Source organism: Nicotiana tomentosiformis, chromosome 12 (genome assembly GCF_000390325.3).
Source record: "Nicotiana tomentosiformis chromosome 12, ASM39032v3, whole genome shotgun sequence".
Taxonomy (NCBI): Eukaryota; Viridiplantae; Streptophyta; class Magnoliopsida; order Solanales; family Solanaceae; genus Nicotiana; species Nicotiana tomentosiformis.
Genome location: NC_090823.1, coordinates 7,510,452 through 7,535,702, shown reverse-complemented (window position 1 = coordinate 7,535,702; position 25,251 = coordinate 7,510,452). Strand labels below are relative to the sequence as shown.

Sequence of the window (25,251 nt, the reverse complement as noted above, 5' to 3'; positions counted from 1 at the left end):
GTTTTGATCATTTCCTCAACGAGAGCTCCGCCACTAATGTTTATTTTATGTCACTATTGTATAGTTTGTTCTAAAAAAAAATACTAATATATTTTCATATGAATATACTTTCAGTATGCATAAAAAATGTTTCTCTCCCTTAAACTACCTGCTAATCAAATACCTCAAATATAAAATGAATCAAAGACAAATTATTTATGGCCTATCTACCTCTGTTCAAGCTCTTGCACTTGGTCTGTGACTCCTTGCTGCCCCGCCATTGCCTTTGAACATTCAGGTTTCATCTAGGATTAGAAAATTTCTACTTGTGTTATTCTTTTTTCGTCTTTCTTTCAAAAAATCCAGCAAAATCACCCCCTCAAAAAATAGCCTTAAACCTAGCAAAAAACAAGTCACTAAATCACCGGTCTTGCAAGGTCGATCGGGGTTGCAAGTCGCGATTTGTTGTTCGAGGTTTTGTGGCCGGTGAAAGCTCTAGTCAACACTCGTCGAATTGTTTAGCGCTCTTGTAATTTCATCTCTGTTAATTTATATCAAAGGCCCGTTATTTCCCTTTCTTCACTGATTATAATTGTCCATCTACCTTCTTGTCTATTGACTATTGGTGTGGTTATTGGGTAGCATGAAGTAATAGTTCACTCTATTGATATTTGGATCATTTGAATCTGATTGTTTCCTTGTTCATATGTTTATTGGACCATGATGTTAATTTAGAGTTGCAAAGTTTTGTTTTGAGTTGATTTAACCGGATAAAGGGTCTGTTGAATCACTGTAATTTGGCTTGTTTCATGAGATTATGGTGTCATTAGTTTTGTTTAAAAAATGTACAGAATATGGGATAATGTGTTGGATAATTTGCTTGGGCCACGATTTGTTTCTAAGGAGTTTTTTTTTGGGCTATTGGAGAAGAAAAGATTTTGGGCCAAAAGATTTAGTCTCATCAAACCCAAAGTAATAGATAACATAGCTGGCCCATCTTTCTCTAAACTAGCCCACTTTTCTATAAATAATAAATCAATTCTTCCACAAATAATTACATACCTCATGACCTTACAATAATCTCAAAATTAGTAATTGCATAATATTCGAACATCGTAGCTTGCTTTAGGCGCGATTAATAATAAATCATCGTGATTGTGGGTACGGTTCCCGTGGCATGGTCACGATACATAATCCTCAATTCGAGTGTGCGTTTCACGTGACTCGACCACAACTTCAAACAATAATAAATAAAATCAAACACGTTGTAGATTGCGGGTGCGTTTCACGTGACGCGATTTTGCGATGTGTATAAACAACGAGTGTACGACAACGTAACTCGTCTCATATTAATTCCATAAAAGTTTAAAATGCAGTAATGTAATAAAAGCGGTAAAAGGAATAAAAATGCACATATAGGTTTAAAACATGTATTAAATCAGATAACTAGGCCAATTATTAATAGTTGAGCGACCGTGCTAAAACCACGGAACTCGTGTGCCTCACACCTTCTCTCGGGTTAACAGAATTCCTTACCCGGTCTTCTGTGTTCGCACACCATAAATAAGAGTCAATTTTCCTTGATTTGGGATTCTAAAATAAATCGTTGACTTGGGACACCATAAATTATTTCAAGTGGCGACTCTGAATAAATAAATAATCCCATTTTGAATAATGTCACTTAAATTGGAAAAACTCCCTATTCCCCTATACCCTTGGGAAAAAGGAGGTGTGACAGCTCTAGCGACTCTGTTGGGGACTAAGAACCCAGAATCTCTGGTTCATGGTTCAGAATTCGAGCTTAGAATAACTGTTATACTTGATTTTTATTTATTATTTGATTTTTACGTGTTTGAGCCTAATGTGATAAATGCCGCTTTTTACCGCTTTGATATTGCTTGAAATGTATATAAACTGTTACGAAACCCTCTTCTCTCTGAGTCTTCTAAATCTTTTGGGAAGCATGCGCTTCGCGTGGCTTCTCTTCTGTTAGAGTCATACCCTAATTTTAGAACGAGGTTCGGACATGTTACAAAGCCGGTGAAGCTTGTGTATTCCCGGTACGCTATCCCCCTCGGCTCGAGTTGTCTGCTCGGGTAAGCAAGGTCTAGAACAACACACCTAGGATTTAAACCTAGAATAACATAGCCTCATGCCAGATTCCTAGTAGGAACGTTTATTTGCATCACGTGCATTTGACTTTGGGGACTCAATACAGGAGTTGGGTCCGTCTAGGACAGACATACCCAATATATTGGACCATCTTGATGCATTTTACGTGCTACTTGTGCATATATTTGTTTCGGCTTGCATGTTGACCGACTTCTAGAATAGGGAAAGGGAACCAAGAAAAATAAAACAGTAAGGTAGGAGAAAAAAAAATTCTTTTTACCCGGTTTTGAAAATTAAGGTATTTGAAAAGTACTGAAACTTTGAAAAAAAAAAAAAGTCATTTTTAAAATAAGTTGCGTTTTCCTATCGCTCCAAAACGTACCCTACGCACGTCTGATTTGAAGCGGATGTGAGATACGTAGCGAACCCTATCACATCCGGCCACATTTTTTCAAAACTAACCAAAATAAGAATCTTTTTAAACATGATGATCACTCTCGTTCTTGTCAAAATAGCCTTAAAACATTCTCTGTATTTGAGCGAGTACTAGCATTATTAATGGCCAAAATAGAGATTAAGAGAGAAGCTGATTAGGGCTTGAATTCCGTCAGCAAGGCAGTTGCTACCCTGTTGGAGCTCGAGCACTTGGCCTATACATCCCTGCTCGCTATTGATTTGAACCTTGAGGTTTGACAAGTTTGACTACAACATTTAGCTTTTCGAAGTTTTTTGTCGAAATGTTGATTTTTGGGTATTATTTCTTTTCCTATTATGTAAATGTTGGAGGTCTTATGCGTACCAATTTCTCTTCGATCTTACATTTTTTTTGCTGAGATTTCATTAACTTTGAAACGAACTAGGTTTTTCAAAAAAATACAAAATCATTCTTTGCCAGGATTGTGTCAAACTAAGGCACCTAAGCTTTGTGAATTTAAGATGATCTTACAGTTAGCTAACTTCCCACCTATGTTGGTCGGACTCAGACTCATGTGCGGGTATCCGATACGGGTGCGTATCTAGAAGTCGGATGCCTCATCACATAAATTTTAGGATTTGGGGGTATAGATTCGAGTGCAGATACAGCAAATAAATGTTTATTATGACATATAAAGTATATGTTTTGATTAATTAAAGCTATGAAACTAAAACTAATAAAATTTAATTCCTTATAAACACCTAGTAATATGTTATCCATCAGATATCTAGGGCAATAGCTAAGTATTCTCATGCTTTATATAACCATACTAATATGACATAATAAACCCAAATATCAAACTAAATGCCCAATCAATTTATACTTCTCACTTCTCAGTCATTGATGTAGTCAATGCACCCAAGGTACGTTGACCAAATCCAGTGTGGATCTCACACCCACAACTATGTCATGTTGACACGGGTGCGCCAGGAATTTTGAAGAGTCCGCACAACATAGCCCCCAACCCCTTTTCTTGAGTTTGTGTCCACAAATTGTTCAAAGATATAGGATTTTAGGCTTCTTGGGTTTAGAAAGAGAGTTTGAGTTTTGAAATTGTAGCATATTCTTCTGGTGAGGAAAAACGATGGTCTTTTTAATGCTATATAAGTTACAAAGTTTGATTCCCGTCGCTGAAAGGAAAAAAAAAATCAGTTATCTTAGTTGTTAGATCTGATGGATATCTTGTTGGGGAGTGATCAATACAGAGGCGATGTATTGCTTTAGTTATAGGTTCATTCGAAGCTATTAACTTTTGCTCAGGCTCATTATATGTATTAAAATTTTTTCACTAAATAAGTATAAATAATAGAATGCTGAAGTCTATTTGTTTGGACTTTATCTGCCTTTAAGGAAGCTAAACTTATAGAAATTTAGCAAGATTTTGATTGTTCTGGTTTATCAGATAGATATACTTTGAGACACATGTGATTTCTTCCCATCTGCCTAAACGTTGGTGGGCAAAGTTCCCCGATGGAATAGTAGAGGTGCGAGCAAGTTGGCCGGACACCACTATCACTAGAAAAAAAGAGATGGATATGTTCTTTCTATCACATATATTGAGGTTTCAAGGGTCTATGGAATTATGCACTCATACTGTTCCTTTTTATTTTTGGTGATAAGTACAGTCAGATTGTTCCTCTTGAATTGTTTTTTGGAACTCTTTCTGTTTTAAAGGTTTTTTTGAGACAACCAGAGAGTAGCAGTTTTAAGTTTTGGTAGTTTGATAAAAATTTAGTCACAAATATAGGTCTCATATTAGAGACTAATTTCTAGCATGAAGGGTTTTAGTTTGGTGCTTAAAATTGATTAGGTAATTCTATTTGCACTTAAAGGTGGGATATATTTCCTTATTCTTTGGAGTTTTAGCGCCATGCTTTAATTGAATAGCCATTCTAATTTGTGATGGTAGTATGGGAACTGAAATAGTTTTTCATTTTTACAGATGTTAGATTTAATATTTTGTTTTGGGGTTAGTGTCTGAAATAAAATTGACTCTTCTGTGCAACTTGAGTGTTGCTTTTACTTTCAAGTGAATTGGATAATACGAAACAAAAGTAAACTAAAATTGAAGTATTTTAAGTGGGTTATGGTAATCTCATCAGGGGCAGCAGTATGCTCGGTCTCCTAACCATGCTTTTTCTCTCTTTCTCCTTCTGCAGAGAAATCGTTTTTGGTGCACTGCAAGAAACGTATGCTCATGAAGTTGGAGAAGAAATCCAAGAAAGGAAAAAAGAGTGCTAGCACCACTGGTTTAGGAGTGACAAAGGGTGATGTTAAAGCTGTTGAGCGTGATTTCATTTTCAACGAAGAGAAGCTCTCTTTTGTAGGGACCAGGATAGAAAGGGATAAGGAAAAGATGGGAACTAAAGCACCTGGAGAAAGCAAAGATCGTGACATCAAGAGAAAGAAAGAAAGAGCTGGTGGAAAACAGCCTGGGAGTTCCAGTATAGACAGGTACAAGGATGCTGCTGAAAATATTGTGAAGAAGAAAAATACATTCAAGAATGAGCGGGAGAAAATGCATGATGCACTTGTAGACACCAAAACAATTTCTCATAAAAGTGATAGTGAGACACATGATAGTGAGGTGGTTGGGACACTCAGCGAGGCCTCTGGTGGAAATGTTATAGCCGAGGAGAAGAGGAAGAAAAGGAAAAAGGAAAAGAGGAAAAAAGTGGATGGACAGGTAGATATTGTGACTGGAGTCAATCAAGGTAATGTTTCAACCATAGTAGAGATAGAAGATAGCAAAACAGATGATGCTAATATCAGAAAGAGGAAAAAGAAAAAGTTAGGACACAATTGTAAAGATCTTTCACATGAAAGGAGAGCAAAAAGAGTGAGATTATCAGGTGATGTTCAGTTTTTCCCTCCATCCGGTGATCCAAGTGATGAGAAGCATGAAATTAACAAAGAAAAATTACTGTACGGCAAATGGTTCACAAAAGAAGAAGATGAAATTGTCAAAGACGCTGTTTATAGATACATCGAGGTACATAACTTGGGCGAAGAAGGATTGCAAAAGGTGTTGAACTCTAGATCTTATCCTGAAGTAAGGGGCTGCTGGAAGAAAATAGGAAGTGCTATACCGTACAGGCCTTATGGTGCAGTTTATCAGCGTGCACAACGTTTATTTCGAAGTGGTGAGAAGCGTAAATATACTGAAGAAGAGTATGAGATGATGCGAAAGTTCCATGGGGAACATGGAACCAAGTGGAAGGTCTTGGCAGATGAACTTGGGAAACATTGGACTCATGTGGGAAATGCATGGAATAGGATAAAACTGGCCAATCAGAAGAAAGGAAATTGGGCTCAGGAGGAAATCCAGACTTTGTTTGATTTGGTAAACGCTGATCTGCTCCTGAAGCTCTGTGAAGAGAAGAAATCTAAGCATGGGATGTTACGGGATAATATTTGCTGGAGTGAAATTAGTGACAAATTGTCCACCAGGAATAGTGTACGTTGCTGCGTTAAATGGTATAAACAATTAACATCACCGATGGTGGCCGCAGGTGAATGGGCAGATACTGATGACTATCGCCTAATTGATTCCCTTTTTAAACTGGATGCGAGCTGCATAGAGCACGTGGATTGGGACAATCTTCTTGACCACAGGAGTGGAGAGTTATGTCGAAAAAGATGGAAACATATGGTTCGTCAAATAAGTCTACATGAAAACAAGTCATTTGCTGCACAAGTAGAAGTTTTAGCTAAGAGATACCGCCCTGATTTGGTTGGAGCAAGGGAGGCCTGGGATAGAAAACCACTTGTTCCATGAAGTGTCAGCACAGACGATTCTATAGAGAGAGATGCTCAAGGAAGATGTATTCTAAAGGCGGATCCAGGTTTTTAAATCGGTAGGTGGGTATCCTGTACCCTTTATTTTCCAGTCAGTTTGAACATTGCGTCAATATATAATTTTTAAAATTATTCAACTGTATATAGGTCAAATCAAAGGCATTGAGTGCAGACAATACGTACACTAAATACGTCACTGGATGTACTAAATACATCCTACTCCTATATTCGAATGCATCTTCATCAACTTGAGTATTACTTAAGACATATTTTGGAATATATACTTATTTTAAGACTTGGGAGTCTGGTGGGGAAAAATAAGTAGTAGTTGCTTTAGACTGAGTTTTAGATAAGAGGACTCCAAAAAGACTGATCTAGTGCAAAAGGGGGCTATATGTGTGTGTCCAGGAAATATCGTAGTAACTGCCTTTGTTTGTTTCATTTTTAATACAGGAAATATATCTGTTCATTTGCCATGGCATGATGCAAAGAATCATAATGTTGCTAAGTGGAAGGAAGGGGCAGGATCATATCGCTACCAAACGCTGATCTCACAATGTCAATCCAAAAGCCTGAAGACCATTTCATTCCCTGTACGTAAAGTTGGCGATGAAACGCAATGTTGACAATTCATCAAATAAAATAATCAATTCGTAATTCTAGTCATGGTAGGACTGTAGTTTTAATTACTAGGTTTTCTCCTGTATGTTAAAGAGGCCAGAAAAACTTGCCCTGATATAGTGTACGTGTGTCTGCCAAAGGTAACTGTTATGAATGTGGAGTAGGGCATTTTCTTGTGACTGTTATAGTGTTCAGATGAAGGGAACCTTGGCGTAACTGGTAAAGTTGCTGCCATCTGACTAGGAGGTCACGGGTTTAAGCCGTGGAAACAACCTCTTACAGAAATGTAGGGTGAGGTTGTGTTCAATAGACCCATGTGATCCGTCCCTTTTCTTGTGCCCAGGCCCCGCGCATAGCGAGAGCTTGGTCCGGGCTGCCTTTTTTTTTTTTTTTTTTGTTCCAATGTTCAGATGGATGAATATTACTAGGAGAGTGCAGAATCAACAACTAGCTGAAGACTGAATTGTGAACATTGTGGAGCCTAGAGCCCGAGAAGCTATAAAGATAAGTTCAAAGCTTGCGAAGGGCTGAATGAGTGATAGAGCTTCGATCAAGAAGTCTGTTGTATACTAGATCTTCCCTTATGGGAAAACCAAGCTAGGCATGAAACTTTTGGCTTTTGTTGTCTTTTATAATGTAGTTGAATCCAGTGTGTTTTAATCCCTGCATTCAAACGTCTATTTAAGCGTTTGGACATATTTTGGTTGAAGTTGAAAAAATATTGTCGTAGTATTTGCAGTTGCAGTTAAGGTGAAGAAGAATATTTACTAGTTGTGTTTGAACATGAAGTTTAGTTGGAATAAAAAACTGAAAATTTGTGATTAAAACTATCATTCACTTGAAATATTTTTCAAATTAATTTTTTATTTTTCACCAGTATTGCGAGTAGTAAAGTTCGTTATGTTGAGAACCAAACCAATATTTACAATTATTTTACAATCAAATGAGGTTGAAAAAAGTTAATGTTTCCATACTATAGTAAGGGGATTCAAAAAAAAGAAATAAAAAAAAGCAAACTTAGATAGCGAGTAAATACAACTAACTATATAGGAAATTCAACACACACACACACACATATATATATATATATATATATATATATATATATATATATATAGAGAGAGAGAGAGAGAGAGAGAGAAAACTAAACGGCACCACCATAAAAACATAGAGTATATTTTTCAAAAAAAAAAAAATCACTTTTTTTCGAAGTCAGTGTTTGACTATGAAATTTTCAATTTTTAGTTGCAGATAAATTTTAGAATTTTTCGAAAATTTAAAAAGATGTAAAAAGTTAATTATTTGAAAATTTTCACTTCAAAACACCCACAAAATTTAAAAAACAATCCAAAATTGTATTTATGTCGAAATACAACTCTAATTTTTAAATAACATTATCACTTGAAATTTTTTTCACTTTTTTTCCGGATGTTTACAATTCTTATGTCCAAACAACAACTTATTTCCGCAACTAATGTTTCGTTTATGTCACTATTGTTTTAGTTTGTTATAAAAAAGAATACTAATATATTTTCATATGAATATACTTTCAGTATGCATAAAAAATGTTTCTTTCTCCCTTAAACTACCTGCTAATCAGATACCTCAAAATATAAAATGAATCAAAGAGAAAACTTTAGGGCTGTCCACAAGGCAGTATCTACCTCTGTTCAAGCTCTCGCACTTGGCCTGTGACTCCTTGCTGCCCGCCATTGCCTTTGAACATTCAGGTTTCACAAATTTGACTACAGCATTTTAAGCTTTTGAAGTTAAATTTTTTTTGAAGCTGGTGATTTTTAGGTATTTGTTTTATTCACTTGCTATTATCCGAATGTTAAGGTGTCCTTTCGACGAAGTTCTTGCAAAAAATTGATAGATTTTTCGCTTAACATTTCATAAACTTAAAAAACAACAACTAGAAATTCACTCTTTGCAAGAAGTGGTGTTGAACAAATGCCTCCTAAATTTGGTGAATTTTTAGGCTTCAGGAAGTTGATTGGTTACTGTTTCTGGGTATATAAGGTGAGTTTGAGTCTTGAAATGTAACATAATATTGCTGTTTGTTGCAGCTTGTTCTGGTAAGGAAAAAAGATGGTCTTTTTAATGCTATGTTGTTTACAAAGTTTGGTGCCCATCTTTAGAAGGGAAAAAGAAATCAAATATATTAGGTGTTAGATCTGATGGGCATCAGATTGATAGGAATTGAGGTTTTCAAGGGTCAATGGGAAATAATCACTCATACCATCAACAACCCCCCCTCTTTATTTTTTGGTTAAGTAAAGCCACATCGTTCTTGTGCAATGAGAGAATGTCGTTTGAGATGGTCCACGTGTTATGTAGACCTCCAGATGCATCGCCTCTTAGATGTGAAAACATGATAATTAAAGTTGCTAAACGAGGAAGACATAGACTTAAAATCACATGTAGAGGATAAAATGATAGAATGTCACTTGCCACGTGTTAGATAGGCTTCTAGATGCACCAGTTCTTAGAATGAATACATGATGATTGAACGAGCTAAAAGAGGAAATAGACCTAAAATCACATGAAAATATGTTAACTCAAAAGACGTAGAAATCTCGGAATCCAAGCAAATCTAGAAAAAGATAGAAAACAATGGAAGTTGAAAATCCGTATAGGTAGTACTAACTAAAATATTAGTGCTTACTAGAAGACTCTTAGTATATTAGTGATATAACCACTAGAGAATCCCTAGTGTTAGATAATCCTCAAGTCTGGAGTATTTTTTTTTTTTTTTTGATAAGGTAAGTTGCTTTATTGAAAAGCATCAAGTAGATGCAATGATTACAAAAATAAATATGCTAACTCCATTACAAGATGTTATGATGGGATCTTGGAGCTAGCCACTAACAAGAAAATAAGTAGTTTACTGCCTGTTGCTTTTAATTTAAAAGTACGGAAAAGGTCCAAATATGCTCTTGTACTATACGAAATTGAGCACATTTGCCCTTTGTTAATACTTTAGCCCATATATGCCCTTACCGTACACAAGGCAGTGTGTACCCTGTTGGAGCTCTCGCACTTGGCCTATACATCCCTGCTCACCATTGATTTGAACATTCGGGTTTGACAAATTTGACTACAACATTTAGCTTTCGAAGTCTTTTTTGTCAAGCTGTTGATTTTTGGGTATTATTTATCTTCCTATTATGCAAATGTTGGAGGTCTTATGCATACCAATTTCTCTTCAATCCTACATTTTTTGCAAAGATTTCATAAACTTTGAAACGAAGTACTATGTTTTTTTTTAAAAACCATTCTTTGCCACGATTGTGTAGTCAGTGCAAGACCATCCTGTGTGGATCTCACACCCACAACTCTGTCGTGTCGACATGGGTGCGCCAGGGATTTTGAAGAGTCTGCACAACATAGCTCCCAACCCCTTTTCTTGAGTTTGTGTCCACAAAATGTTCAAAGATAAAGGATTTTAGGCTTCTTGAAGTTGACTGGTCACTTTTTCTTGGGTTTAGAAAGAGAGTTTGAGTTTTGAAATTGTAGCATATTCTTCTGGTGAGGAAAAAAGATGGTCTTTTTAATGCTATATAAGTTACAAAGTTTGATTCCCATCGCTGAAAGGAGAAAAAATCAGTTATCTTAGTTGTTAGATCTGATAGATATCTTGTTGGGGAGTGATCAATACAGAGGCAGATGTAGTGCTTTAGTTATAGGTTCATCCGAAGCCAGTAACTTTTGCTCAGGCTCTTTATATGTATTAAAATTTTTTCACTAAATAAGTATAAATAATAGAATGCTGAAGTCTATTTGTTTGGACTTTATCTGCCTTTAAGGAAGCTAAACTTATAGAAATTTAGCAAGATCTTGATTGTTCTGGTTTATCAGATAGATATGCTTTGAGACACAAGTGATTTCTTCCCATCCGCCTAAACATTGGTGGGGAAGGTTACCCGATGGAATTGTAGAGGTGCGAGCAATTTGGCCGGACACCACTGTCACCAGAAAAAAAAGATCGATATGTTCTTTCTATCACATATATTGAGGTTTCAAGAGTCTATGGAATTATGCACTCATACTGTTCCTTTTTTTGGGGGGGGGGGTGATAAGTACAGTCAGACTGCTCCTCTTGAATTATTTTTTGGAACTCTTTCTGTTTTAAAGGGTTTTTGGAGACTGCCAGAGAGAATAGCAGTTTTAAGTTTTGGTAGTTTGATAGAAATTTAGTCACAAATATAGGTCTCATATTAGAGACTAATTTCTAGCATGAAGGGTTTTAGTTTGGTGCTTAAAATTGATTAGGTAATTCTATGTGCACTTAAAGGTGGGATATATTTCCTTATTCTTTGGAGTTTTAGCGCCATGCTTTAATTGAATAGCCATTCTAATTTGTGATGGTAATATGGGAACTGAAACAGTTTTTCGTTTTTACAGATGTTAGATTTAATATTTTGTTTTGGGGTTAGTGTCTGAAATAACATTGACTCTTCTGTGCAACTTGATAATTAAAATCAGAAACTCCGAAATTGAGAACTTCGGTCTTGAAGTAAGTAGTTTATTGAGTGTTGCTTTTACTTTCAATTGAATTGGATAATACGAAACAAAAGTAAACTAAATTTTAAGTATTTTAAGTGGGTTATGGTAATCTCATCAGGGGGTAGTAGTATACTCGGTCTCCTAACCATGCTTTTTCTCTCTTTCTCCTTGAGAAATCGTTTTTGGTGCATTGCAAGAAGAGTATGCTCATGAAGTTGGAGAAGAATCCAAGAAAAGGAAAAAGAGTGCTAGCACCACTGGTTTACGGGTGACAAAGGGTGATGTTAAAGCCGTTGAGCGTGATTTAATTTCCAACAAATAGAAGCTCTCTTTTGTAGGTATCACTATCAGGAAAGAAAGGGATAAGGAAAAGATGGGAATTAAAGCACCCGGAGAAAGTGAAGATGGTGACATCAAGAGAAAGAAAGAAAGAGCTGGTGGAAAACAGCCTGGGAAGTCCAGTATAGACAGGTGCGAGGATGCTGTTGAAAATATTGTGAAGAAGAAAAATACATTCAAGAATGAGTGGGAGAAAATGCATGATGCACTTGTAGACACCAAAACAATTGCTCATAAAAGTGATAGTGAGACACAGCATAGTGAGATGAAGAGGAAGAGAAGGAAGGAGAAGAGGAAGAAAGAGGATGGACAGGTAGATATTGTGACTGGAGTCAATCAAGGTGATGTTTCAACCATAGTAGAGATAGAAGATAACCAAACAGATGATGCTACTATCAGAAAGAGGAAAAAGAAAAAATTAGGAAACAATTTTAAAGATCTTTCACAAGAAAGGAGTGAAAAAAGAGTGAGTTTTTCAGGTGATGTTCAGGTTTTCCCTCCATCTGATTATCCAAGTGATGAGATGCATGAAATTAATGAAGAAAAATTACTGTACGGCAAATGGTTCACAAAAGAAGAAGATGAAATTGTCAAAGACACTGTTTATAGATACATCGAGGTACATAACTTGGGCAAAGAAGGATTGCAAAAGGTTATGAACTGTATATCTCATCCTGAAGTAAGGGGCTGCTGGAAACAAATAGGGAGCGCTATACCGTACAGGCCTTATGGCGCAGTTTATCAGCGTGCACAACGATTATTTCGAAGTGGTGAGAAGCGTAAATATACTGAAGAAGAGTATGAGATGATACGAAAGTTCCATGGAGAACATGGAACCAAGTGGAAGGTCTTGGCCGATGAACTTGGGAGACATTCGAGTCATGTGGGAAATGCATGGAATAGGATAAAACTGACCAATCAGAAGAAAGGAAATTGGGCTCAGGAGGAAATCCAGACTTTGTTTGATTTGGTAAACGCTGATCTGCTACTGAAGCTCTGTGAAGAGAAGAAATCTAAGCATGGGATGTTACGGGACAATATTAGCTGGAGTAAAATTAGTGACAAATTGTCCACCAGGAATAGTGTATGTTGCTACGTTAAATGGTACAAACAATTAACATCACCGATGGTGGCCGCAGGTGAATGGGCAAACACTGATGACTATCGCCTAATTGATGCCCTTTATGAACTGGATCCGTGCTGCATAGAGGACGTGGATTGGGACAATCTTCTTGACCACAGGGATGGAGAGTTATGTCGAAAAAGATGGAAACAGATGGTTCGTCAAATAAGTCAACATGAAAACAAGTCATTTGCTGCACAAGTAGAAGTGTTAGCTAAGAGATACCGTCCTGATTTGGTTGGAGCAAGAGAGGCCTGGGATAGAAAACCACTTGTTCCATGAAGTGTCAGCACAGACGTTTCTATAGAGAGAGATGCTCAAGGAATATGTATTCTGAGGCGGATCCAGGTTTTTAAATGGGGTAATCCTGTACCCCTTTATTTTCCGTTTGACTTTGCTGTATTTGCACCTTAACTCCACCACCTCTAATCTGCATGTAAGGTCTTAGAAATTAGAATTACAACTAAAGTAAGTAAATAGTTGCAACTAAAGCAAGTAAAGATTTATAGAAGTTAATGGGATAACGAATGACAAAGCCAGTTTCTATTTTTTTTTCTTTTCTTTTTTTTGGTTTTCAACTCGGGGTTCGTTATCTATATTGAAGTTTCTACTAATCTGAATTTGTTACGCGTAAAGCCTATTAAAGGGGAAGGCGATCTCTGCTAAAAATAATTCATTCCTAAAGCTCTTACATGAGACTTCTAGTTAAGAATGGATAAATTTTTATTCATTCCACCTCAGTTTCTAGAACTCAATAAAATTAACTACGGATGGCTCGTAAAATATACAAGTAATAATCTGTTGGGTTTTGTTGAAAGAAAAAGAGAATTGACTGGTCATTAAATAACTTAGAGCCCATTTGGAGTGAATTTTAAGCCAAAATAGCTTTTAAGTTATAAATTAGGAATTCTATCTTTTGGCTTTTGGCATGTTTTTGTCAATTTAACTTAAAAACAAGTGTTAAACAAGTGTCGTTTTAACTTAAAAGCACTTTTTACTTTGAGAGTGTTTGGCTAAGCTTGTGAGCTGGTCAAACTAGCTTATAAGTACTTTGCGGCTTATCTACGCGTTTGGTAAAGTTAAACGTGCTTATAAGTCAAAAATAAGCCAAAAGCTGGTCACCCCCAACTTATGAATTTTTAGCTTATAAGCACTTTAAGTTTGACCAAAATTTTTACTATTTTATCCTTAAAATATTCCTCTTTGGAACAAAATTATTACATCGATACTCGCTGCCTCAAGTATTTTTACAACCTAACCCCCCTCCCCTCTCTTCATGTCTGTAATTCTCATTGACTATTTAAGATAAGCAAATTCTCTATTCCTTTTGCATATTTGTATCTATGTGATTGTGTATTAATCTTTGAACTATATGTAATAAATGATGACATATAAAAATTTTGGTGTATTGCTTTCTAAGTGTTGTGGTGATGAAGACAATGTTTGTTTCTCTTCAAAGATTTTATCCTATTTAGGTTTATTTTTTACTAAGAAACCTTTGTCAATTTATTAATTATTATAACTTATGATTATATGCTTATCATAAAATAAATTATATTTATCATAAAAATTATCCTATCTAAGCACAATTGTATTTAAAATAAAATGACAAATAGAATATTTTGTATTTGAATCGATCTAGTATCTAAAATTTTGAATAAATTACGCCATTATAAGTGTAAACAGTTCTAAGGTTATTTAAGTCATTTTACTAGAAAAAGAGCTTATCAAAACCTTTTTTTATCAAATATTGCAGCAACTTATTATCAATTTCAGCACTTATATCCAAACACGTAACTGCTTTTTTATTAAATCAGTTTCAACACTTTGTAGCACCTAATGTTTATTAGCTACTTTAAATCAGCTAATCCAAACGAGCTCTTTATCCAAACACTACAAAATAACTTAAAAGTTATTTTGTCTTAAAATCACTTAAAATAAGCCAATCCAGGACTTCGTTGATCGGTGTAGGGACAGACTGCACAACATGATGATATTGGAGTCCCATGGGGTAGACTTTACTACTTTTCAACTGGAAGGCAGGGCCCATAGATGGTGCCAGCAGATTCTCCTCCCATGACTTGGGACATGTTCATCTGTATCTTTCTGGATATGTATATTCCACCCTCTCAAAGAGAAGAGTTGTGGTTTCAGTTCGAGCAGCTCCAGCAAGGTTAGATGTCAGTGACTGACTATGAGGCGAGATTCTCTGAGTTGTCTTGCCATGCACTTATGACCTACTGATGTAGAGAGAGTACAGAGGTTTGTTGCGGGTTTGCACACTGGTCTTCAGGCCACTATGGCCCGAGAAGTTGAGATAGGGACTTCTTACGAGCTAGTTGTGGAGATAGCCCGGAGGATCGAGGGTGTGCGTCAGCGTAGCCGAGAATAGGCTATGAGAGATAAGCGGTTCCGATATTCTGGGGAGTTCAGAGGTGTTCCGGCTGGGGGTAGAGGTCAGTTTGAGAGAGGTCAGTCCAACGGTCCCCTATACCCAGCATTGCCGCCTCCTCGGGGTGTTCCAGTGCGGCCTTATTTCAGTGCTAAGCCAGAGAGTTCCTACCGCTCTCCAGCTATTCAGGGTTCCTCCAGTGGGTATTCGGGTCATCACAGCCAGACTTCAGGTCAACAGGCCACCGTACCGAGAGGTTATTTCGAGTGTGGAGATCACAGTCATGTGCGGAGGTTCTGCTCCAGGCTTCGGGGTAGGGCAGTGCAACATGGTCAACATCCTATGATTACAGCACCAGTTGTTCCACCAGCTGTCAAGTTGCCTAGAGGCCAGCCAAGTCAGGTGGGTAGGGGCGTCCTAGAGGTGGAGACCAACCAGGTGGAGGTCAGTCAGGTGGCGCTCCAACTAAGTTCTATGCTTTTCCGGCCAGACCAGATGCAAAGGCCTTAGATACCGTGATCACAAGTATTATTTCCGTCTGCGATAGAGATGCCTCAGTATTATTTGATCCATGGTCTACGTATTCTTATGTTTCATCTCGGTTTGCTCATTTCCTGGGTGTTTCTCGTGAGTGTTTAGGTACTCCTGTTTATGTGTCCACTCTTGTGGGCGATTCTGTTATTGTGGATCGGATATACCGGTCCTGCATTGTTACTTTCTGTGGTGACGAGACTAGAGCAGATCTTCTGCTGCTTGAGATGATCGACTTTGATATCATCAAGGGCATGGACTGGTTATCTCCATATCATGCCATCCTAGATTGCCATGCCAAGGCTGTTACCTTGGCGATGCCAGAGTTGCCTAAATTGGAGTGGAAGGGTTCGTCTGCCAGTGCATCTAGTCGAGTTATTTCATTTCTGAAGGATCGACACATAGTCGAGAAGGGTTGTTTGGCTTATCTGGCCTATATGTTCGGGACACTACTGCAGAGACTCCGGTGATTGATTCAGTGCCCGTAGTCTGAGAGTTCTCTAATGTGTTTCCTTCTAATCTTCCAGGCATGCCACCAGATCGTGATATTGATTTCTATATTGACTTGTCTCTAGATACCCAGCCTATATCTATCCCACCGTACTGTATGGCTCCAAAAGAGTTGAAGGAACAACTTTAGGAGTTGTTGGCAAATGGGTTCATCAGGCCGAGTGTGTCGCCTTGGGGTGAACCGATATTATTTGTGAAGGAGAAGGATGGGATTATGCGGATGTGTATTGATTATCGCCAATTGAACAAAGTTACCATTACGAATAAGTATCTGTTGCCACGTATTGATGATTTGTTTGACCAGTTGCAGGGTGCCAGAGTGTTATCTAAGATCGACTTGAGATCGGGATACCATCAGTTGAAGATATGAGATTCAGATATTCTGAAGATTGCTTCCCTGACTAGATATGACCATTATGAGTTTTTGGTGATGTCCTTCGGTTTTACTAACTCCCAGGCGACGTTTATAGATTTGATGAACATGGTGTTCATGCCACATAATTATTCATTCGTCATTGTCTTCATTGATGACATTTTGATCTACTCGCATAGTATGGAGGAGCACGAGCAGCATTTGAAAGTGGTGCTTTAGACCCTGCGGAAACAAATGTTATATGCTAAGTTCTCCAAGTGTGAGTTTTGTCTAGACTCTATAGCATTCTTGAGGCATATTGTATCAGGCGAGGGTATTAAGGTTGATCCCAAAAAAATCCAGGCAGTTCAGAATTGGCATCGTCTCACTTCAGCGACTGAGATCAGGAGGTTATTATCGTCGGTTTGTGGAGGGTTTTTCATCTATTGCAGCACCTTTGACTAGATTGACCTAAAAGGGTACTCCGTTCCGATGATCCGATGATTATAAGGTGAGGTTTCAGAAGCTCAAGACCATATTGACTTCATCATCGGTGTTTGTGTTGCCTTCCGGTTCAGGGGTGTATACAATGTATTGCGACGCTTCACGCGTTGGCTTGGGTTGTGTATTGATGCAAGAGGGGCGAGTTATTGCATATGCTTCACGTCAGCTGAAGCCCCACAAGAAGAATTATCTGGTGCATGACTTGAGTTGGTTGCGATTGTTCACACTCTTAAGATCTCGAGGCATTATCTTTATGGGGTGTCCTATGAGGTTTACACTAATCATCGCAGCTTGTAGTATTTGTTCAAGCAAAGTGATCTAAATTTGAGGTAGTGTAGGTGGCTTGAGTTACTGAAGGATTATGATATTACGATCCTTTATCATCCTGGCAAGGCGAATTTAGTGGTGGATGCCTTGAGCATAAAGGTAGAGAGTATGGGTAGTTTGGCATTCATTTCAGCAGAGGAGAGACCTCTAGCTTTGGACATTTAGTCCTTGGCTAACAGACTTGTGAGTTGGATATTTCAGAGCCCAATCGAGTTCTTGCCCGTGTTGTTGCCCAGCCTTCACTATTTGAGCAGATCAAGGCCCACCAGTTTGATGATCCACACTTGTTGGTTCTTCGAGAGACGATACTGCGGGGAGGTGCCAAGGAAGCTACTATCGGAGAAGATGGTGTTCTGTGACTCCAGGGTCGTCTATGTATTTCTAATGTGGATGGGCTGAGGGAAAGGATCCTAGAGGAGGCACACCGTTCTCGGTATTCTATTCATCCAGGTGCTACAAAGATGTATCGCGACCTGAGGCAGCATTATTGGTGGCGGCGGATGAAGAAGGGCATAATTGAGTATGTAGCTAGGTGCCTAAATTTCCAGCAGGTTAAGTATGATCACCAGAGGCCAGATGGCCTACTTCAGCAGATGACTATACCGAAGTGGAAATGGGAGCGCATTACTATGGACTTCGTAGTTGGGTTGCAGCGGACCTTGCAAAAATTTGATACAGTTTGGGTCATTGTCGACAGGTTGATCAAGGCACAATTTATTCCGGTTGTGACTACGTATACTTCAAAGAGGTTGGCACAAATTTATATTCAGGAGATAGTTCGGTTGCATGGTGTGCCCGTTTCCATCATATCATATAGGGCCCCTCAGTTTACTTCACATTTCTGGAGAGCAATGCAGAGTTAATTGTTGACCTGTGTAGAGCTTATCAGAGCCTTTCACCCGTAGACCGACGGGCAGTCGGAGCAAACAGTTCAGATCTTGGAGGAGATGCTCAGAGCATGTGTGATTGACTTTGGAGGGCAGTGAGATCACTTCTTGCCTTTGGCCGAGTTTGTTTATAACAACAGTTACCAATCCAACATCGAGATGGCTCTATTCGAGGCTCTATACGGTCGACGATGTCGTTCGTCCATCGGATGGTTTGATCTCGGCGAGGCCAAGTTATATGGTAGGGATTTGGTGAATGATGCCTTGGAAAAGGTAAAGTTGATTTAGGAGCGACTTCATACCGCACAGTCCAGACATAAGATTTACGCGGATCAGAAAGCGCGTGATTTATCATTTATGGTAGGTGAGAAACTATAGAAGATTTTGCCGATGAATGGAATCATGAGGTTCAGGAAGAAGGGCAAGTTGAGCCCAAGTTTTATAGACCCATTTGAGGTATTGAGACGAGTTGGGGATGTTGCTTACGAGCTTGCCTTGCCTCCCAGTCTATCGGGAGTTCATCTGGTATTCCGTGTATCTATGCTCCGGAGGTATCACGCTGACCTGTCGCATGTGTTAGACTTCAACACGATTCAGCTAGATGAGAGCTTGGGTTATGAGGAAGAGCCAACTGGCATTATTGATAGGCAGGTTCTCCAGTTGAGGTCCAAGAAGATTTTTGCGGTAAAAGTTCAGTAGCGGGGTCAACCAGTCGAGGAAGCGACTTGGGAGGCCGAGGAGGACATGCGGAGAATATATCCACACTTGTTTGGCACTCCAGGTATGATTCTAAACCTGTTCGAGGACGAACGTTTGTTTAAGAGGTGGGGAATATAACGACCCAATCGATCGTTTTACCTTCTAAAATCCCGTCCCCCTAAGTAAGACTCGTCGTATGTGCTTTTACTGTTTTATGACTTGCAGGGATGATTAGTTCGGGATTTGGAAGGGTTCAGATTGAAATCGGAACACTTGGTTCCTTAGTTGGCTTTAAAAAGGCTAAGTTTGACTTCGGTAAACGTTTTGAGTAAATGACCCTAGAATCGGGATTTGACGGTTCCAATAGGTTCGTATGATGAATTTGAACTTGGGCGTATGCTCGAATTGGATTTTGGACAACCAATGAGCGTTTCAGCGCTTAATAGTGAAAGTTGGCTAATTAAAGGTTTAAAGTTCTTCAAATTTGGTTTGGAGTAGGTTTTGGAGTAATTGAGGTCCGTTTGGAATTCCCAGCCTGGGAATAGTTCAGTATGGTGATTTAAGACTTGCACGCAAAATTTGGTGTCACTCCGAGTAGTCTAAGTATGATTCAACGCGTTCGTAGCAATTTTAAAATTTGAACTTTATATTTTGATTCAATTTGGTTTTAAGGTGAAATTTCTAGTTTCGCTGTTATTTTACCCGTTTTGAGAATTCGAGCAGGTCCGTATTTTGTTTATGGACTTGTTAGTACATTTGGACGGGGTTCCGAGTGGCTCGGGTGAGGTTTGAACCACCCAGAGCTAAGTTGGAAAAACCAAAAATTTTCAGTTTTGATTTCCTTCTTCGCGAATGCGGTAGAACTCTCGCGTTTGCGATGAAGGATTTGGAGAGCTAGGCAGTTACCCTTAGTGTTCGTGGGAAGGGGGTCGCGTTCGCTAAGCTTGGGAATCCCAGACCTTCGCGTTCGCGAAGGCCATCTTGCGTTCGCATAGAAGGAACGGGCCTGGAGGGGGGTCAGCACATTTAACCTTCGCGTTCGCGAAAGGTAGGCCAAGTAAGCCTTCGTGTTCGTGATTCCCCTAACGCGTTCTCGAAGGGAAATTTCTGGGCCTGGGAGGTTTGCCTTAGCGAACCTGAGGCCCATATCGCGTTCGCGAAGAAGGATTTTTCTGTGCCGGGCATAATGTTTTTAAAACGGGGCTCAGACATTTTTGAGCCCATTTTCTTCATCCTTGGGCAATTTCTGAGCTTCTTGAGCGGGGTATTCACTTATCAACTTAGAGGTAAATAAATCCTACCTATTGTGAGTTAAATACATAGATTATGGGTAGCTTTTAACATATAAATTGTGGAAAATCGTGGGTTAGATGAAAAAACCTAAGTTTTGATAAAAATGAAATTTTTACCATGAAGATGATTATGGAATGATATGAAAATTGTATACTTTAGTTCTTAAGGTTATGGGTAACGATTTTCTCGGAAAGTTTTTGGAATCCGGGCACGTGGGTCCGGGGTAAAGTGTAGGAATTTTTTCAAATTGGGTTGGAAAATTACTCTAAAAGACAAATTATGAAATTTTGACCATGTATTGATTAAATTATATAACATTTGGCTAGTTTCGGATTTTTCGGTACCAAATTGATACTTTAGCGCGAAATTGTGACTGGGAAGTGAGCCTTGAGACGAGGTAAGTCTCTTGTCTAACCTTGTAAGAGGAAATTTACCCCATAGGTATTGTAAATAAATATTTGTTTGTAATTGTGGGGGCTACGTGCGTACGAGGTAACGAGAGTCCGTACGTAACTACTAGTTATGCTTATGTCCGGGTAGTTTTAGGACCCAATGCATGTACTATTTGGAATTTTTGCACCATACTTGTTAAGTTAAAATGCCTAAATTATATTAGAATTTGTTAGAGAAATTGTGAAAAGTAGTTAATGAAATTTGTATTACTTTGTATATAAATCCTTAATCATGTTAAGTCAAATGCTTATAAAGTATACTTCTCTTCTTGTGGAGCGGGCCGAATGGCTCGGCACTAGATAGATGTATCTATGGATGGTGTCGCACGTCCCTCGGCAGTGTACACGTCACTCTGGATTAGGCTATATAACCTCGGCATAAATCGTGCTTAATAATAATACTTGCTGTCATTAATATTTTGTTGTGGCTTGTAAGGTTACAACTTTTAAAGGGAATGACTTATTTGGAAATTATATAACTGTGAAAGAATTATTTGCTTCTGCTTCTTGAGATGATTTGAATTTATTTATATATCCAATATTTATTTAAAGATCTTATTTGAATATTATTGACCTATAGTAAGTGTCGAAGTCGACCTCTCGTCACTATTTCTTCGAGATTAGACTTGATACTTACTGGGTACACGTTGTTTACGTACTCATACTACACTTGCTGTACTTTTTGTGCAGGATCTGAGCCAACTGCATTAGGCGGTCCTACCGGCGCACATCCCCGTTACCTCGAGGCATAGTGGTGAGCTGCTTTTCCTTAGTCGTTCCGCAACACCTAGTGTCTCTCTTTTGTATTTGTATCATGTCTATTTCAATTTCAAACAACAGATGGAATTTTGTATAATCTACTAGATGCTCATATACTTGTGACACCAGGTCTTGGCACACACACTAGTAGAATTATGGTATTGAATTACTACTTTGGTTTTATTTATTTAAACCTTTTATTTTCTCAAATCTTGCAAATCAGGAAAGCTTAATTGCTCGGAAACTTATTAAAAGAGGAATAATATGTCTAATTCACTAGTTGGCTTGCCTAGTGGTGATGTTGGGCGCCATCACGACCTATAGGTGAAATTGGGTCGTGACAATTTTGTTCGTTCTAACAGTAGTCATTGGGTGCACAGTCCTTTGTGATGAAAGTATTACGATTTACGTTGGATTTAACTATATATTAGCTGCAATTAAATATTTTTACACTCTTATGTCCATTTAAAATTCATCCAATTAATTACAATATTATATAGCAACGTACTTATTTGTATCATAATCAAAGTTTGCTCGAAATTGTATTAAAAGTAATTATTGAATCACTGGTTTAACTTTGTTTCTTTTCCTTTTTCTCTGAAGATACTAATGTTTATTCGTATATTTCTTTTGTATGTCAAACTATGGTAAGAAAATATGGATACCTCATAAAGCAAACTTGGATCAAAGTTTATTTGTAAAAATATTTGTTTAATTGATTCATATACGAAACATACAATATTCAAAGAGAAGAAATATTTCTCTCATTTAACTATGTGTAAGGAAGATGTTACTACAATTTCTGGTAGCAGTAACCTAATTGAAGGCTCTGGAAGAGCTACTATAATGTATCTAGGGGAACAATACTTATCATAAATAATGCAATGTTCTCCTTCCAAGTCCAAGAGGAACTTGTTGAGTTTTAAAGATATCCACCGAAATGGATATCATATTGAGACAATAGATGAGAATAATATTGAATATATCATCGTTACCAAAACTGTCTCTGGCCAGAAAAAAAGTTATTGAGAAGTTGCCATCTTTATCTTGTGGCATGTATTGGACAAGAATTAGTGCAATTGAGGCATATTCTATCGTAAACCAAAAGGTTATTGATTCCAATACTTTTGTACTTTGGCATGATCGATTGGGATATCCTGGATCGATTGGGATATCCTGGATCAATTATGATGGAACGAATTATAGAAAACTCAAATGGGCATCCATTAAATAATTTAAAGATTTTTTTAAATAATGAATTTTTTTGGACTTCTTGTTATCAAGGCAAGTTAATTATTAGACCATCACTAACAAAGGTTGGGATTGAGTCTCCTGCGTTTTTGGAACGTATACAAGGGGACATTTGTGGACTTATTCATCCACCTAGTGGGTTGTTTAGATATTTTATGGTCTTAATAGATGCATCTTCTAGATAGTCTCATGTGTGCTTATTATCATCTCGCAACCTGGCGTTTGCAAAATTAATGGCACAAATAATTCGATTACGGGCACAATTTCTTGATAATCCAGTTAAGTCTATTTGACTTGATAATGCTGTTGAGTTTTCATCCAAGCATTTAATGATTATTTCTTATCAATTGGGATAAAAGTGGAACATCCTGTAGCTCATGTTCACACTCAAAATGGCCTTGCATAATCTCTGATTAAACATCTACAATTAATAGCAAGATTGTTATTTATGAAAACGAGGTTACCCACTTCTGTTTGGGGTCATGCCATTTTACATGCAGCAATGCTAGTTCGTCTCACACCGACACATTATCATAAATATTCCCCACTGCAATTAGTTTTGGGTCATGAATATAATATATCCCATTTATGAATTTTTGGATGTGCAGTATATGTGCCTGTAGCACCGGTATATCATACCAAAATGGGTCCCCAAAGAAGGTTAGGAATATATGTTGGGTTTCAATCACCCTCCATTATTTGCTACCTCGAAATATTAACAGGGGATTTGTTCACTGCTCGATTTGCAGACTGTCGATTCGATGAGACAATTTTCCCAAAATTAGGGGGAGAAATTGGTGAAATCAAACGGGAAATTTTGTGGAAAAATCCATCATTGTCTAATCTTGATCCACATGCCTATATTTGTGAAAAAGAGGTGCAAAAGATTATTCATTTGCAGAAAATAGCAAATCAAATTCCAGACACATTTAAGGATCTGAAAAGGATAATAAAATCACATATCCCTACAGAGAATGTTCTAATACGTATTGATGTCCATGTTGGAAAATCTTCTAATGTCATAGCTAATGAGTCAAAAGGACACCTAAAGCGTGGAAAATCATTGGGTTCTAAGGATCGAAATCCTAGAAAAAGAAAATAAATGATCAAGATGACACTACGAAAGAGTCTCATGAACAAATCCACAATTTAACCAATCATGAGATTCATGAGGAAATCACTGAGCCTGAGACTCAAGAAAATAAAGAACTATCAATAAACTCAATCGATATTAAGACAGATTTGAATCAGTGGAATATAGTAGTGGATTATGTCTTTGCATATAATTTTGCATCTAGCATTATGCAACATAGTGAGGCTCTTGAACCTCAATCTATTAGAAAATATTGACAAATGCGTGATTGACCAAAATGGCAAGAAGCAATCCAATCAGAGTTGAATTCACTTGCAAAACATGAAGTTTTGGGCCTGTAGTCCAAACACCTAATGGTGTTAAGCATTTTGGCTATAAATGGGTCTTTGTACGCAAGAGGAATGAGAAAATTGAGGTACAAAGATAAAAGGCACGCCTTGTTGCACAAGGATTTTCACAAAGGCCCTGTGTTGATTATGAAGTGTCACGACCCAAAACCTAACCCGTCATGATGGCGCTTATCGTGGTACTAGGCAAGCCGACACATATCCAAAACATATCGATATTTCATTTAAAAGATAAGTCAAAGCTTTAATTTACTAGAATCTTCATTAAAGAGTTCAAACCAAAATAAAAAATAAGAAATACGGAAAAGATAGCCCGATATCGGGGTGTCACTAAGTCATGAGAAACTACTACAAACTGTTTGATAACATCAAGACTAGCATAGTACGGGAAAAAACAACCAAAACAACTAAGGGGAAGATAAGGAAGGAGAAAAAAAGGGTTGCGATCTCCACGCAGCTACCTTGCTATCTCCGATGATCCACTACTGAATATATCAACAACCGCTACCGTGGCCAGAAATGGCTGGATCTGCACACAAGGTGCAGGGAGTAACGTGAGTACACCAACTCAGTAAGTAGCAACAGTAAATAAAGGCTGAGACGTAGTGACGAGCTAGATGCAAGTATAATTCATATCACAAAAATTCCGTAGCGTACAATATGCTTTAAAAACCAGAGTTTAAGTCATATCAGCTTATTTAAAACCAGTTCAGGTGAAAATCAATAAAAATATCTTTCAACAGTTCTCAAACAAGGACTCAAAGCAGCTATGAGCACATATGATGAAATCATATACCGCACCTCAGGTAAAACATCACTCAGCCCTCCCAATCACTCCAACCTCACAATTACTCATGCCTCCCAATCGCTCATTCCTCCCAATCACTCAGCACTCGGC

At 37.9% G+C, this 25,251-nt stretch overlaps 2 protein-coding genes across 2 annotated transcripts; both read left to right on the top strand.

Annotated features, from left to right (window-relative positions):
* Positions 1 to 209: 209 nt before the first annotated feature.
* LOC104092529 (uncharacterized) lies at positions 210 to 7,663 on the top strand. The gene is made up of 3 exons (XM_070192143.1): positions 210 to 277; positions 4,726 to 6,427; positions 6,818 to 7,663. Exon 2 carries the CDS (start codon positions 4,758 to 4,760, stop codon positions 6,342 to 6,344), a length of 1,587 nt encoding a protein of 528 aa, XP_070048244.1. The 5' UTR covers positions 210 to 277; positions 4,726 to 4,757; the 3' UTR covers positions 6,345 to 6,427; positions 6,818 to 7,663.
* Positions 7,664 to 11,645: 3,982 nt separating this feature from the next.
* Positions 11,646 to 13,342, top strand: LOC104092528 (uncharacterized). Its single transcript, XM_009598143.3, has one exon. It carries the CDS (start codon positions 11,868 to 11,870, stop codon positions 13,236 to 13,238), a length of 1,371 nt encoding a protein of 456 aa, XP_009596438.1. The 5' UTR covers positions 11,646 to 11,867; the 3' UTR covers positions 13,239 to 13,342.
* Positions 13,343 to 25,251: the final 11,909 nt, after the last annotated feature.